This window comes from Garra rufa, chromosome 14 (assembly GCF_049309525.1).
Source record: "Garra rufa chromosome 14, GarRuf1.0, whole genome shotgun sequence".
In the NCBI taxonomy this organism is placed as follows: Eukaryota; Metazoa; Chordata; class Actinopteri; order Cypriniformes; family Cyprinidae; genus Garra; species Garra rufa.
This window is the reverse complement of record NC_133374.1, coordinates 40348322-40365282: the sequence shown is the minus strand read 5'-3', so window position 1 is coordinate 40365282 and position 16961 is coordinate 40348322. Positions and strand designations below refer to the sequence as shown.

Below are 16961 nucleotides of genomic sequence, written 5' to 3'. Positions count from 1 at the left end.
TTGATGCTGAGAGTGAGGTCCCTGAAATTGTGCATGTACTTGAAGTGGAAGGGAAATCGCTGCGTGCTAAAATAAAATGCACTGTAACCATTAACACGGAAGAAGTGAGCCCTGTACAGATTGAGCTCACTGTGGACACAGGTTCTGCTGTTTCAATCCTTCCTTCTCACCTTTATAAGCAGCATTTCAGTTCATCACCTTTACGGTCTCCACAAGTGAAACTGGTGACTTACTCAAAAGCGGTACTGCCTGTACTCGGATGCCTATCCGCTCATGTATATTATGGGGATGCAGTGGCCAGTACTAGCATCTATGTTGTGGAGAAAGGCACTCCTATACTGGGCATGGATTTAGTAGCTGGCCTGAACATTCACATTGCTGGAAATGAATTGATTCCACCCCCATCTCCGACCACTGTGCGACAAGTGACGGCTGCAACGACAGAGGGCATCGGTTGCGCTAAAGGCTTTGTACATCGGGTGAAAGTAAGAGAGTCAGTACAGCCTGTACAACAAAAACTGCGTAGACTTCCTTTATCAGTTAGAAATGCAGTTTCCAAAGAACTTTGCCGCTTACAAGCTGAGGGCATCATTGAGCGGGTGGATGCCTCCCCGTGAGTGTCCCCTATTGTGGTGACGACAAAGAAAAATGGGGAAATTCGATTATGTGTGGATTTGCGGGAGCCGAACAGAGCAGTAATTATCGATAGCCATCCACTTCCACACATGGAGGACTTATTCACTGAATTAAAGGGAGCCACAATGTTTTCAAGCATCGATCTGAACAACGCCTACCTCCAAGTAATGCTCCACGAGGACAGCCGAGATCTGACGGCTTTCATCACTCATGACGGGTTGTTTCGATTTCGTCGGATACCTTATGGCTTGGCCTCGGCGTCTGCGGCTTTTCAAAAAATGATGGTTAGTCAAGTCAAGTCACCTTTATTTATATAGCGCCTTTTACAATACAGATTGTGTCAAAGCAACTGCACAGTATTTAAACAGCACAATAGTGTGTAAGTAACGCATTATTGTAACAATCAATTTTCAGTTAAAGGCAGTTCATCAATGAATTCAGTGATATCATCGTCAGTTCAGTTCAAATAGTATACGATATCGCTGGAAAATGTCCCCAACTAAGCAAGCCAGAGGCGACAATACTGAAAGGCCTTCATGGAGTCCAGAATTATCTAGATGATGTGATTGTGTATGGACGCACTGCAGCCGAACATGATCGCAATCTGCAGGCTGCAGCCCAGCTCTAGCAATCTTTGACCCAGCACTGCATACACTGGTAACCTGCGTTGCCTCCGTTTACGGATTAGGGGCTGTCTTTACTCAGATTCATGCCGACGGCTCTGAGCGTACTGTTGCATTTGCCTCTCGCTCACTGTCGACTGCAGAACGAAAGTATTCTATTGTGGAGAAAGAGGCCCTAGCCTGCGTCTGGGCTGTGGAACGGTGGCGAACATTTTTGTGGGGCAGACAGTTCACACTTCGAACGGATCATCAGGCTCTTACTACCTTGCTGGCAACTAAAGGTATGGGCCGCGCTGGGATGCGCATTGCAAGATGGTCCGCTCGCTTACTCTGCTTTAACTATGAAGTATCCTACAAGCCAGGATCCGAAAATGTAACAGCAGACTGCCTCTCACGCTTACCATTGCCCACCTGTGTGGATACTGACTCTACCATTGAACCCGACATGGTGGCATTCCTCTCAACTGAACCCCGTGCTCTTTCATTGGAGGAGTTCTCCAAAGAATGCGCTGCTTGCCCTGAATTGTCAGCATTGCGACAGCAACTACTCACAGGCTGGCCTAAAAATAAGAAAACCCTACCAAAGGAGCTGGCACCATACTTTCATATCAGAGATGAACTGGCTGCACAAGATAACTTGGTCTTTAGAGGTTCTTACCGCTTGGTGGCACCCGTATCTCTACGTGGAGCCCTAATTAATTTAGCTCATCAGGGTCACCAGGGTATCGTCAGGACCAAACAGCGTCTTCGTGACTTGTATTGGTGGCCTGGCATGGACCACTCAGCCCAGTCCGCTATCACTTCGTGTCAGCTTTGCCAAGCCCACGACAAAAGTGCCAAAACACATACGCCTCCCCTTCAGCCAGTACCCCTTCCAGCTGCACCCTGGCTAAAAGTTGGACTGGACATTGTTGGACCATTCGAGTTAGGGACCTGGGATTGCAGATATGCACTTACGTTAGTTGACTATTACAGTAAGTGGCCAGAAATAGCTTTCACTAGTAATGTCACTACGGATACCGTTACAGACTTTCTTGCCACAGTGTTTAGCCGGTTTGGGAACCCGGTGGAAATTGTGACAGATAATGGTGTGCAATTTACATCTCTTACCTTTGCTGAATTCCTCACAAGCAGGAATATCAAGCACGTTCGTACTTCCTTGTACTTTCCACAAGCTAATGGTGCTGTGGAACGCATGAACCGTGTCCTGAAGGATTGTGTCCAAACAGCAAGCTTGGAAGGAAAGCCCTGGAAAACCTCGGTGAGGGACTTCTTGCTGCTTTACCGTACAACACCGCATGCCACCACAGGTGTTGCTCCCAGTGAACTCTTGCTGGGACGGCAACTTAGAACGAACTTAAACATTCTACCTACCAGGCCCTCTGCTTGTACCGATGCTACAGTGCGGGCTCGTGTTCATGCTCGACAGTCGCAAGTCAAAACTTACACTGACATCAAACGTGCTGCAAAACCGTCTGCTTTACGACCAGGTGACAGAGTGCGGGTGAGGATACCAACTCATGTGAAAAAAAGCAGGTCTAAATTCAGTTCGCCGTCTACAGTGGAGGGACAGAAAAGCCAGGATACATATATCCTGGATGATGGGAAAGTGTGGAACGCAGCACACCTGTCACCATGTCCTGGACAAAGTCATTCAGATAATGAACCTACAGGGGTTCCAAAGGTGGTTGTCACTCCAGAAGCCCAAAGACAGCCCAGAACCAGACGTCCACCTGTCTGGCACAAAGACTTTGTCACTTGAACTATACCCACACATGCACATTCATCAAGATAGTAGAGCTACAACAGGACTGTAGTTGTTAATGTTCATATACAGTTACATGTTGATGCTGAATATTAGTTCTACATTGTTCTGGTGCTTTCGTGATAATATGTGTTTTGTTGAGTTATGCTGGAGTTTGTACTTGTTGCTGTGCAGGAAGAAATATGCATGTCTTGTTTTATAGAATACGAGAACTTAATGTTCTTTTCACGTAAACCGTGGTAAATAAGGTATGGTTAAGCAGTTGTTCTTTGGCTATAATCTTGTTTAGAATGTGATTAAGATATGTTAACTCCGACTGAGTATATTCGTTAAAAGTGGGGAAAATGTTGTGTTATCTAAATATTGTTGTGTTAACATGCGGCCACTAGGCGTCACTAATGACCTGGAGGTGGTAAAAGAGATGGGTAGAAGAGAAGTAAAGTGTTGAGTTACTGCTCGTTTGTTTCTGCTGCGTTTTCTTTATTAATATTAAAGCAAAATACAACAAACATGTGCGCATAAAGCAACACAGGCAATACCGGTATCACCGAGGGGAAAGGATGGAGGTAAGTTAGTTCGTAAGAGTTTCCCCACATTCCCACGCTTTTCTTCGTTTTTGAATAGCTTGTAAATGCCGGTGCATGAGCATTTTACTTTTACTTTCGAATTCGGCGTCAGTTGATTGAATGGACGACAACAAAACAGTACGAGTAACTCACTTAGTCTATATTAAACTCAGAATTATTAATTTATTAACAAAAATAAAATAGCTGTTAAATAACTTACACAAAGTGTATATATATATATATATATATATATATATATATATATATATATATATATATAAACAGGCCTAAATCAGCAAACACAGTGGAATAAATAAGAATCGAATGTTCTTCCAATGAGCTTCCAAAATCACCTTTTAGATAAACGGCAACAGTCAACAGGCCTTTTTAAAATCCAAAATATACTCGACTCCAGCCGCAGATCTGTGATGCGACTGTTGAGCAGCCGTGTTCAGTTCAGTGTTTCTCTAACTGAACTAAATTATTTTTATTACTATAAAATAATCAAAACGCCGTGGTGGGCAAGTGACGAAACTGGTGAAGGAAACATTTCAGAATGACCAATACAATATTTCTGATGCTGTGCTACAAGATGGGTCTGCTGGTTAGTCGAGTTATCCTGTTCTATCAGTGCAGAGTCACATGATTTTTTTTAATACGCATGGAGGAATTTATTCGGTAAAAGTGTTTCCATCCTAGTTTATGCGCATTTATTCTTATCGGATAAAAAGTTTATCCTACTCAGTTGTGCGCATACGTTTTTTTATGCGCATTTTTAGAATTTATGCGCATTTTCGCGTTTCCATCCAGAGATTTTGTATGCAATGTTCCAAAATGCGCATATGGATGGAAATGTGATGCGGTCGTGGCTTCGGCTTCCTTTTAAATATGTTTAATGATTGCGCCAGATGCGCCCACGCCCATTCAAACAGTAAGTTCAAAACGGCTCTACAGAAAAAAAACCAAAAAAAAAAACCGGCCGATTTCATGAGAGATTGCGGAGAATCATTCAGCGTTCATTTCTATTTCAGCAGCAAAAATAATTTCAAAGACAGCTAACCCAAAGCGCATTTCAGAGCAACTAGACGATTCATTGCTGAATAATTTGTTCTGTAATTTGTCTTGAACAAATCAGTTGAGTCAAAGTTTCATTATCCAATGCACAAACATCTGATAAATCAGTCGAACTGAATCGAACAATAATGAATTGTTGAACAACTTACTCATTAGACACTTGCCGTCACCTACTGGTGTTTTAATTTGGTTTAAAAGTAATCCCCCATAATTTCTTGTGTAGGCTATATAAAAAAAAAAAAATTTAACAATCTTAGCAACACTCTCAAAACAATTCTTACATTATTTAATTCAGTTGTTCATATTTCATATTATGTAATAGAATTTATAGATCAAATGTAAGAATTTTAAATGAAACATGAAGTATTAATAAAGTTAGGGGGGGAATATAAATGTTAAAAAAAATCCCTTGAATGAAATATAAAAAAATATGCAGATTTATGTCACAGCTGATAGTAAACCGATGAGAATATTGCTTCAGACTAAATTATATATATATAGCCTGCCACCATAGAGCGCCCCCACATAACAAATCCCAATTTAACCCCGAGTCAAGTTTTAAATACAACAAATATGGAAACTCGTTGGTCATTTTTGAACGCGATGCTATTGGTCTAATAGGATTCAATGATCTATGCTAAGCTATGCTAAAAGTGATATCACCAGAACAGGAGAACGGCTAAATGGATTTCAAAACGGTAAAAATCAACTTATTAACTCTGGGGGAGTTGGAGAATGAGCCTATTTCCAAAAAAAGTGGAGTGTTCCTTTAACAAAAGATTCTTACATTACAAGCTAACTCAATTTTTTTTTTTTTTTTTTACCTTTATGAGAAATGTGTCTAAAGGAAACTTGAGCTTAGAGAGAGAAAGTCTCACATTTTAAACATCAATTAAACAACTTTTACACATTGCTGTTACTCGGTGAATGAATATCGTCTCTTTCTCCTTTATCAGTCCATGTATTTCGGGTTTGGTTTGCAAAAGCGCACATATGGAGTTTTGGAAAGAGCTTTTGTTGAATGTTCAGTAAATGGTTTCTTCTTGGTTTCTTGTGAGGTGCAATGTTCATCTTCATCTGGAGTAGGTTGTTTGTGTTTGGACTCGGCAGGAGATATGACCTTGGTTCTTCACAGAGTTTTTTAACAAGTCCATTTCGATCATGGCCTTTGGAAGTTGCCAGTCTCACTACTTCACCTTGCAAGAGCGGTCGGAGTGCTTTACTGGATTTGTCGTAGTATGTCTTTTGACATTGCCGCTTCTTTGAGAGTTGCTCCTTGACAGAGATGTTGTTTTTTGAGGCTGGCACAAGAACGGACTTGCTAATTGGTAGAGTTGTTCGAGTCTGCCTAGACATTAATCTCTCTGCGGGAGAACCCAGAGTCAGGTCACGTGGAATGTTTCTGATGTTAAGCAAGTTTTGAAACACATCCGATCGGTCTCTTTTGGATTTCTCCATTAGCTGTTTTGCACTTTGCACTGCCCTCTCGGCTAGCCCATTGACTTGTGGATATTCCGGGCTACTGGTGATGTGTGTGAAATCCCAAGCTGCAGCAAATTCTTTAAACCGTTGACTTGTAAATTGGGTGCCATTGTCTGAAAGGACTTTGTGTGGACTCCCATGAACAGAAAAGTGCCTTTGAGTTTTGTGATCACTGTGCTGGAGGACAGGTCACGAAGCAAATCAATTTCAAACCATCCCGAATATGAGTCAACTAGTGCAAGATAATGTTGACCATTCCACTCAAAGATATCCGTAGCCACTGTTGACCATGGGAGATCTGGTATGTAGTGTACGTGAAGAGGCTCTTTTTGTTGGTGGGACTTCAGACTGTTACAGATGGAGCATGACAGCACCTGATTTTCAATGTCTTTGTTAAGAGAAGGCCAGAAAACAATGCCTCGTGCCCGGCGCTTAGTTGCCTCAAGGCCTTTACTGCGTAGTGATTCAGGAACAACTACTTTCTGTCCCTTCATGATTATGTCTTCATCAACTGTGAGCTCGTCCCTGAATGGAAAATACTCACGAATTTCTACAGGCAGTTTTGACTGGCTAGATGGCCATCCTGACTTGAGAATATTGCAAAGGCGTTGAATTACTGGGTCCTGCGCAGTATGAGTTTGCAACTCATTCAGTCTGGAAGATGAAATGTCCCGGACTGACATGACTTCAAAGTCAGCTGAATCGTCACAGAGTTCGTTTGGACCGGCTCTAGGGGAATGTGACAGCGTGTCGGCAAGGTACATGTGTCCCTTTCTTGTATGTGATTGTGAAGTTGTATTTCTGCAATCTTAGCATCATGCATTGCAGTCTTGCCGGAGCTGTGTAGATGGGCTTGTTGAGGATGGTTACTAATGGCTGGTGGTCAGTTTCGATGTGAATTTGTTTACCATAAATGTAATCGTTGAATTTGGTGCATGCAAATACCACCGCAAGAAGTTCTTTTTCAATCTGTGCATAATGCACTTCTGTTTGAGTCAGTGTCTGTGAAGCGTATGCGACCGGAGCACCTTCCTGAAGACATGCAGCTCCAAGGCCGAACTGGGAAGCATCACAGGTGAGTGTGATACGTTTTTGGACGTCATAGTACTTTAAGGTAGGTGGACTGGAAATCTTGTGCTTCGGATTGTCAAAAGCATCTTGATGTTGTTTAAACCAGCACCATTCTGTGTTTTTACAGGTCAACTCACGCAGGGGTGCAGACAGCTCATTGAGGTTCAGTATGAATTTTCCTAAGTAATTAATCATACCCAGGAAGCGTTGCAGTGCAGAAACATTGTCTGGTGGCTGCATTTCCGTTATTGCTTTTGTCTTTTCTGGGTCCGGTCGTAGTCCCTTATTTGTGAAAATGTGACCCACATAGTTCACCTCACCTCACCTTCACGGAATTTACACTTTTGAGGATTCAGTCTCAAGTTCACTTCACGGGCACGATCCAACACTCTTCTTAAATTTGCATCATGTTCCACTTCGCCATTTCCACTCACTATTATGTCATCCACTATGACTGTGCATGGATAGACGGCAAAGATCTGTTCCATAGCATGCTGAAAAACTTCGCTGGCGGAATTAATACCGAAGGGCATCCGAAGGAATCTGAATCTTCCAAACGGCGAACTGAACATTGTCAGTAAAGAAGACTTGTGCTCTTGGCATCTAGCACCGAGAAAACAGTGGAATTCGGCATTTGCGCTGCCACCTCTTCCACTGTGCGCATGGGGTGATGTGGACGTTTTAGGAATTTATTGAGGTCCCTGGGATCAATGCACAGTCTTATTTCATCAGTTTTTCTTGTGAGTGGCCACCATGGATGATACCCAGTCGGTCGGTTCCGATACAGGACTGAGAACCCCCATAGCGACCATCCTTTCTAGCTCTGCTTTCACCTTGTTTTGCATTGCTGCAGGAATTCTATGTGCTGGACGAACAACAGGTTGAGCTTCTTTGTCAAGTTTCATGCAGTATATCACGGGAAGTTTCCCTATTTCTTCTTGGAAAAGATCTGCATATTCTGTGTTGATCTGTTGAGTAAAACTTTTAGACTGACTTGGTGTACTGCTTTATTAAGAGAAATGAGGCCCATCTGAAGACAATCAGAAAGCCCAAGCAATGGCTGTATATCCCTTTGGACAACGCAGAACTGTAGAGTATAGATCTGACCAGATGGCAAGGTAACATAGTAGATCCATCCGTTTGAATCTCCTCTTCACCATAAGCAATAAGCTTTACATGGCTTGACACCTGAAGATTTTCATGTTGCTTTACTGTGCAAATGTCTGCAAGGACATGATGTTGCATGAGGCTTCTGTGTCAATCTTTAGTTCAGTTGTTTTGCCATTGATTTGAACTGTGCAAGATACTGTATTGCAGGTTTCTTTGGCTGTTTTGAATCTAGTCTATTCACGTTTTGATGGTTCAAAGCATCCATCTATAAAGAAGGAGTCTTCACTGCTATTAGAGGTTTTGGAAACATCAATTTGATTCACAGTCTTTTTTAGATTTCTTGCTCCATGAACTTTGGTCGATTGGCAACATTTGAAGTGATTGAAGTGATTCCATTTGTTGCACCTGTTGCATTGCTGGCCATACGCAGGGCATCTCTCCCTTTTAGCTTTGTGGTTTCTTCCACAATTGCTGCAATTACGAAATTGCTGTGGGGCAAACTTCTCTATCCTGGGCTTGGTAGTACGAAAAAACTTCCTTTTTATCGTTTGTTGAACACTGTCCACATTTGACAAGTTGTGTTTTGGTCCAGCTAGTGTTTTTGTGTGCTGATCTGTTAGTTCATGTATCTGACATATTTCAATAGCCTTTGCTAATGTCAACTCATTGTCACTCAACAGGAATTTTCTCATTGCATTATTAAGTATCCCACACACAAGTCGATCCCTTATCAATTCTTCTTGTAAATCTCCAAACCTGCAACTCTGTGCCTTGTTTCGTAAGTCACTCACATATGCCTCGATCGTCTCACCTGGCTTTTGGTTTCTTGAATTAAATTTGTGTTTCTCCATCGTTATATTTGTTTGTGGACTACAAAGTTCGTGGAACTTGTGTTTTAAACACTCCGGGTCTTCGCGTGATTCAGCTGGTGTAGTTATTCGTCCGGCATCACCCTGACCCGTATACACTGCGGGTGCATAAATGAACGTTCGTTCGTGTTCAATGGCTTCCGAGCCGGCCAGGTTAAGCAGTATGAATGCTTTTGTGCGAGGCTCTTTCTCTGAGTGTGCCGCGGCAATGAATATATCGAATTCCTGTTCAAAAAATTTTCAATTTTCGGCGATAATGCCAGCAAAGACAAGCGGATTGGGTCTGGTCTCGGAAGCCTTCAGCCATATATATATATATATATATATATATATATATATATATATATATATATATATATATTTTTTTTTTTTTTTTTTTTTTTTTTTCCATGCGACGCTCTTCAACAGCTTACTGTGTTGATGCATGATGGACGAGTTTCTCTTTCGCCGTCGTCAGAATGTTGTGCAGACAACTTCTGACACCATGTTGGATGACGAGCTGAGAGACAAGGGAACAGTTTAACAAGTGTCTCTTTACTTAAAGTGCAGGAGTTAGTTCACACACATGAGACTTTTCTATGATAACACGAAGAGGCGAGCTTAGGAACTGAGAATTTAAAGCAACAGAACACATATATTCTACACTACCCACTGGTCAGAACTCAGTTACACTAGACCCGTTTTCATTAAGCTTGTTTTCAATTCGTTTCAACTTGCGCGATTTATGTAATATGTAATGGAAACGTGCATTGTGCTGTAACAGCCACATTTATGATAGCGTGGTAAAGTTAGTTTTAGTTTCGATAATATGCAATATTGTTTTATATAAACATGAAAAAATTATTTCAGAACTGCCCACGTGTATTGTAGCAGTGAAATTAAACCGAAGACAGCTTTGACTCGCTATCGCAGCTCTTGATGTATAAGGGACCGTCTGACAATTCCTTCGACTAGGTTAAAACTTCTAATGTATTTTAATTAAAACAACTTTTACCATAGAAAAATCACATTGCTATACTGTAATGCTTGTATTACTTATAACTGTTTTTGCCAATGCATTCTTTCATATATGTACACTTCACAAAATGTTCATAAAATCTACTGTATGTATAAGGCTGTTCATAAAGGCTGTAGGTGTCCAGACTGTCTTACTACAGGTGAGATTTTGCCAATATCTCCTTACTCTACGCACACAGTATACACATATTTTGCTCAGGGTTTTATTAATGTTCCAAAGGTTGCAGTATAGGCTACTTCTAGTTACAAGACAAATTTTTGCCAGTATGTCCCTTACTTTTGTACAGTAGACAGATTTTTTTTTTTTTTAGAAAGAATTACAATAATTCAGCAAACAGTTTTTATGTTCCAACGGTTGTAGGATGTTCCTAGTGGCCAGAAGATTTTGCCAATTACTGTGTGAACGGTAGGTACACAAATAATTTTTAGAAAACATATATAGTTTACCAAAGTGTTTTTTTATGTTCCAAAGATAGTATATTCCTACTTACATGACTGACCTACTACAGATGAGATTTTTTTCATTATCTCTTACTGTATGTAAAGTACACAATTTATGAAAACTTTACCAGTTTTTTATGTTCCAAATGTTGTAGTATTTTTATAGTGACTGGACAGACTTACTATAGGTGGTATTTTGCCAATAGCTTCCTTACTGTATGTACAGTGTTCAAATATTATCATAAAAAAAACGACTATCCAATCCCAAATATTTTTTGGGATCTCATTTTTTTTTTTTTTTTTTTTTTCATGTACTAGGTTGTAGTATGTTCCTTGTGGCAAGACTAACTTACTACATGTGAAATTTTGCCAATACCTTCCTTCATATATACAGTTTTTTTTTTTTTTCATGTTGCAAAGGTTGTAATATTTTGCAGTTACAGGACTGACTTATGTAAGGTGACATTTTGCTGAAACCTCCATTACTGTAGGCACAGTGAATAAAAGTAGATATAAGTAAAGTAAAAAGTATAAGTAAAAAATAGATGTAGTATGTTCAGTGACCAGACTGACTTACTGCAGGTGAGATCTCCTTTACTATATGTACAGCACACAAATATTTAAAAGAAAAATAACAGTAATTTACCAATTATTTTTGTTTTATGTTCCAAATGTTGTAGTGTGTTCCAAGATACACGACTGACATACTACAAGTGAGATTTTGCCAATACCTCCCTTCATATAGCACACAATTACCTTTTGAACATGAAAAAACCTTTTTGGTAAATAACAGTAATTATTCCCTTGTAATTTTTGTATACTGTACATACAGTAAGGGAGACATTGGTAAAGTCTCAACTGTAGTAGCCTAAGTTATTCTGGCTGCTAGTAACTTACTACAACCTTTGGAACATGTAAAAAACTTTTGGTAAATTATGTCTACTGTACATACAGTAAAGAAGGTTTTGGCAAAATTTCACTATTAGTAAATAAGTCTTGTAACCAGGAATGTACTACAACATTTGGAACATTAAAAACCTTCTGGTGCAATACAGTATTTTTTAAAATGAAAATGCGTATACTGTGCGCATACAGTAAAGGAGCAAAATCTCACCTGTAGTAAGTCTTTCTGGAGTCGGGCACCTACAGCCTTTATGAACAGCCTTCTATGTACTTACAGTAGATTTTATGAACATATTGTGTTGTGTACATATATGTAAGAAGGTATTGGCAAAATTGTACCTCTAGTAAATCATTACAGGTATTACAAGCTTTATGGTTTAACAGTGTGTTTTTTCAATGTTAAAAGTAATTTAAATTAAAATACATTGGACGTTTTAACCCAGATGGTGGAATTGTCAGATGGTCCCTTACAACCTTACACCAAATGCTGCGATAGCGCATCAAAGCTTTCTCCAGTTTAAGTTCACTGTTACAATACAACAGTTGTGAAAAATTTTTTTCACGTCTATACAATTGTTAAAACTAGTTGTGATATCTTTGATAGTGAAACTAACTTTACCATGACCCCCCCACCCCTCAGCGTTAATGGTACGGACCAACCGCAAGTGCAAAACACACAAAAAATTTAAAATTAGAATATTAAGTCATGTTAAAAAAATCTTATACACATGCCACAACCTAAACTTGTAGAACATAAAAAAAGAACAAAGAGACAATTATACGTTTTTGAAGTATTTGAAAAAAACAAAAAAATTAAAGTTTGAAGCCAATTTTTTAACTATTTAATTTTGATGGTGCAAATTAAACAAAGAACTGCAAACCGTTACACGGACCCAGCTATGCTCATTTTTGTCTGTTTTGATTGTCTGTTTCTGCCACAGGATAGGCATTCCGAGGTAACGTATCAGTTACGTATGTAACCCTTGTACCCTGAAGAAGTGAATGGCGACGTCACATCGGAGACTGACGAATAGGCTCTATGCACGCGTACTTCCGCGTTTGACGCAAGGCTGCTATTCCGTTTCCGGTTGGAGAGGTTTGAAGCGGAGAAAAACGCGATTATGGCAGAGTCGACGAATTTTACTCGGTGTTTGCAGGAGTTGCCCAAATGTACAATCACTGATGTGCAGTACAACGCCACAGAGCAAACTTGAGAAAGGTTTCAAGTTTTATGTGTCTTCGTATCTGTGCAATTATGAAGGTAAATTCAGCTGACCTGAACCGCCTGAACTGAACTTCTATTATTTTTTTACGATTCGTCCAGCAGCAGGCTAATCACGTTATCAAATGTTTGACATTTAATGTGTTTGTAATTTTGTCTGAAAGTGTCAGGTAAAATCAGGGCCACAAATGAGATCTCAGTGAAAGCTCACTGCTACCGCTCTATGAGGAAAGCAGAGACTCCACACCAACTGAGAGTAGAGTAGCTTAAAAGTGACGTTCAAAGTTCTGTTGGACATGTTCAGTCCAGTTCAGTTTTTACTTTTCTAACGTTACCACTGTTCAGCTTGGATAACCACAGCTGTTATCTTAGCTAGTATGGATGATTATTGTACAAAATAATAAGAATAAAAAATGTAATGCAGTTCTACGACAGATGAATAGCACTGCATTATCACTGCTAATTATAGCTGAAACAGTGGTAATGGAGATACAAGGCGGCAAAGTTGGTTTTATAATCCCACATTCTTTAGGAAACGTGTGGAAACTTAAAGTGTTAAATTTAGCAGATGCTGTACACTGCGGCACACAGCAGTGGTGGCTAGAGGGACTGTCCTCCCGTCTTTTAAAAGATACTTTCATACGTTTAGATGTTTAGATATATGTTTATTTAATATAATAAAGCAAATAAGCATCAACAATATGAGTGGAGTCTGTTTTTGTGTCTAACGTTACCGTAGTATAGAAGACAATACAAGTTATTAGAAAAAATAGTACACAGCACTCTACAATCACGCCGGAACGGAAGTAATCCAGCATCCTTATATTCCACCGGAAGTACGTCATTCACCGCCGTGCATACAGCCTATTGGGATGTCGCTTTTGCCGAGTTCAGACTGCACGATTTTCAAGTAGTCGCATCACAGATCTTTTCACACTGCGTGACTATCTGGGGTATCATTCCGTTGCTGCTGTGTTTACACTGCAAGATGGATCGGTGACAGGGGGTTTCACACTGCATGACTTTACAATAGGAAGAATCACTGACAACTTTGTCCTGGTCTGCAAACTACATCTCGACACGTGACATGGAAACAACGCAAGGTCACGCGTGCAAGACCGGAGTTCTCATGTGAGAAAGGTTTATTATTAAAAATGGGAGCCTGCAAGAAGCTTGCCATACAAATTGCATGTTTGCAGCAAAAAGAAGATAAAGAAAAGAAGCTCTTTTCTGAACCAAAACCATGCTAACTCTGAAAAGTTCCTTTGCAGTAATTTGTATTATGAAAAGTGCTTTACAAATAAATGTAACTAAAATTAATTCAATTGAAAACTTCAATGGGATTTGAAACTGAAAAATCACTCATTAATAACACGTTAAACATGTGTGTGTATGAAGAGACGATCAAACTCACCTGATACTGTTAGTTTAACTGCATCACTTATTTGTGACCAGTGTGATCCTTCTGTCTCTGATCCTTTACAGGAGTATTTACCTGCATCAGACTCAGTAACAGAACTGAATGTGTGTTCCTGTTGATCACTGAAAACACTTCTTGAATCATCTTTATACCAGCTGTAGCGCCAGCTAGTGACTCCTTCACCATATATGTCACATCTGAGAATGACTGTGTCTCCTCTGAATACATGTTGAGCAGGTTTAATGGTTACTTTGGGTTTTGGTTTTTCTGTACAATGATAACAAATCACAATGAAAATGATGCAAAAAATAATTTAACAAATAAAAATAAAACGTGTTTTTACTTTATGAACACTTAATTGTAAAACAGCACCAAATCAAGACTGAAGTATTGTTCATTATAGTCACTTAATCAGTATCCTGCCAAATCATTTTTTTTTTGTGATCTGAGAGAAAAGGGAAATACTTGCCATATATTGTTACTATTACTGGTTCACTGTAATATGAGTAATAGTCTCCTCTTTGTGCTCTGCAGCTATACTCTCCTCCATCAGAGACTGTCACAGGATTGATTGTTTTAGTTGCAGCTTCAATAGATTCACTGTTTGAGTCTTTTCTCCAGATAAACTCCCATCCATTCTGTGACTGAAACCCCTCACATCTCAGAGTAACTGAGTCTCCAGTGAACAATGAACTCTGTGGCTGAACAGTCAGAGTTGGTTTAGGGAGACCTGTCAATAAAAAAATAGTGGGATTATGAGTTAGTAAAGTTTTTCAGCAGATTTTATCCTCTTACTGGTAAATCATTATTGCATCTTAATTTTAAAGGAAAATTAGGAAATAAATCTGCAAGAATCAATTACAAGAACAATTAACCCTTATGAAACAAATATATATATAATATATATAAAACACTGCAAAATAGAATGTTATCAATTAGATAATACAATTGACCATGCAATTACAATTAATTAAGTTTTCTAAAACATAATAAATATATCTGTATATTTTTGTCTCATAAAGGTATAATCTGTTGTGTAAATATTGCATATACACGTTCATCCACATATAAATGTAAATGTATGTACACACACATTCATGGAATGAGGTACAGCAGATTTGTAGTTCACAGCATGATTTGCTTCTTACTGGTAAAGGAGAGTAAATGTAAAAATTAAATATGAGTTTTTGCTCAATATTAATATGGGGAGATCTTTTATTATTTAATGTTGTATTTTTTATTATTATTATTTAAAATGACTTTCGGGTATAAGTAAGATTTTGGGGTTACAGTTGTGCTGAAGGGTAGAGCCTGTGGTTAGGATGACGATTGGCCAAACACCATTACGACTATATGTTACTCTATTTAAGAAGTAATGGCTGTGCACTCTTTAGCTTGCAGGTGTGCTTGTGCTATTGTTGACTAGCGATATATTAGCCTCTGTTAGTAATCAGCGTATCTGTGCTCGGCTGTCAGCGTGATGCACCAGGAATCTTGATTAATCAGACCAGGCCACTTTGTTAAATTAACTCTTCTGGGAGTTTGTTTGAGTTCACTCTCAAAAGTGTGAAAAAGTGTTAAAACAAAGATGTTAAATTAACACTGAATCAGAGTTAAAGTTAATGAGATAATTCATGATTAATTAAGTGTTGATTGATAATTATTGAAGACACCTGATGTTAATAAGCAGAATCAGCAAAGGAGAAAATCACAATTTTTAAGCAACCATTATAGTGGTCAGTGTTTGCATTAGTTGGGCTCTTGACCCTTAAGTTTTTAACATTAGATTTTCTTTGGTTGCTGTGTGTATCTACAAATTTTAGGATTGATCTGTGATAACACCGAACTTTGTTTGTGCCTTTGCCACTTCTAAGCACGACACATCAATTTGATAACAGCACCACCTGTTGGTCAAAAGTGATTAGCCATTAAATAATATTACTAACAGTTCTAAATAATTTTTTTGTCATTTTGACTAAAATCACCTTAAAATGGTTTCAACTACGCCTTGCTGCAGTTGGTCTGATGCTTCTCTTGCCCAGTGCTTGGTCCCGCAATCACTGCTTTGCAGTTATATTTAGGGGCCAAGCAGCAAAGGTGCGTAGGCACCTATTGTATCCGTTAGAATTCTTCTTCTTCTTCCGCTTTTGAGCCTATGGCAGCCCATAGAACCGCTTGCGGGAAAGTTGTAGAATTTGGCACACTGATAGAGGACAGTCTGAAATGTCACCATAGCCAATTTGGAGTCTCTAACTCAAACTCTTTAGTGCCACCACTTGTCCAAAGTCACTTTTTGCTAATAACTTTTGAACCGTAAGCCACAAAATCAAAATTCTTTTTTTTCTCTGAATCCTTTGCTCATGCTGAGTCGAATTGGAAGGTTTAGTTTTTTTTTTCTGTTTTTAATTGTTCGTAAAAACCTACTTTTTTGAACTCATCCTAGATGGTTTGTCTGATTTTCACAAAATTGGCTCAGATCAAATTCAGACCATGCTGGCAAAAAGTTATGGAATTCAAGTTGATTGGGCAAACCATTCTCGAATAACGCACAAATGAATTCTACGAAAAGCGTGCAAAAATGGATGTGCCATATCTCTGCAAAAGTTTTTTTGTATTCTGACCAAACTTGGTGTGTGTTATAACAAGCATGACCTGATGCTACCTTCAGTGTTACGTCACAGTGCCACCTAGTGGTCAGAATATATGTAAATTTTTTCTTATAACTTCTCAATGGTTTAGCAAAAAATCTCAAAGATTCGGAG

At 39.2% G+C, this 16961-nt stretch overlaps 1 protein-coding gene across 1 annotated transcript in view; it reads right to left on the bottom strand.

Annotated features, from left to right (window-relative positions):
• LOC141284218 (Fc receptor-like protein 5) overlaps positions 1 to 16961 on the bottom strand; it is a 39419-nt gene that overhangs the window by 19687 nt on the left and 2771 nt on the right. Inside the window, exon 3 of the mRNA XM_073817222.1 lies at positions 14194 to 14466. Within this exon, the coding sequence (XP_073673323.1) occupies positions 14194 to 14466 (273 nt within the window). The remainder of the gene's footprint in view (positions 1 to 14193; positions 14467 to 16961) is intronic.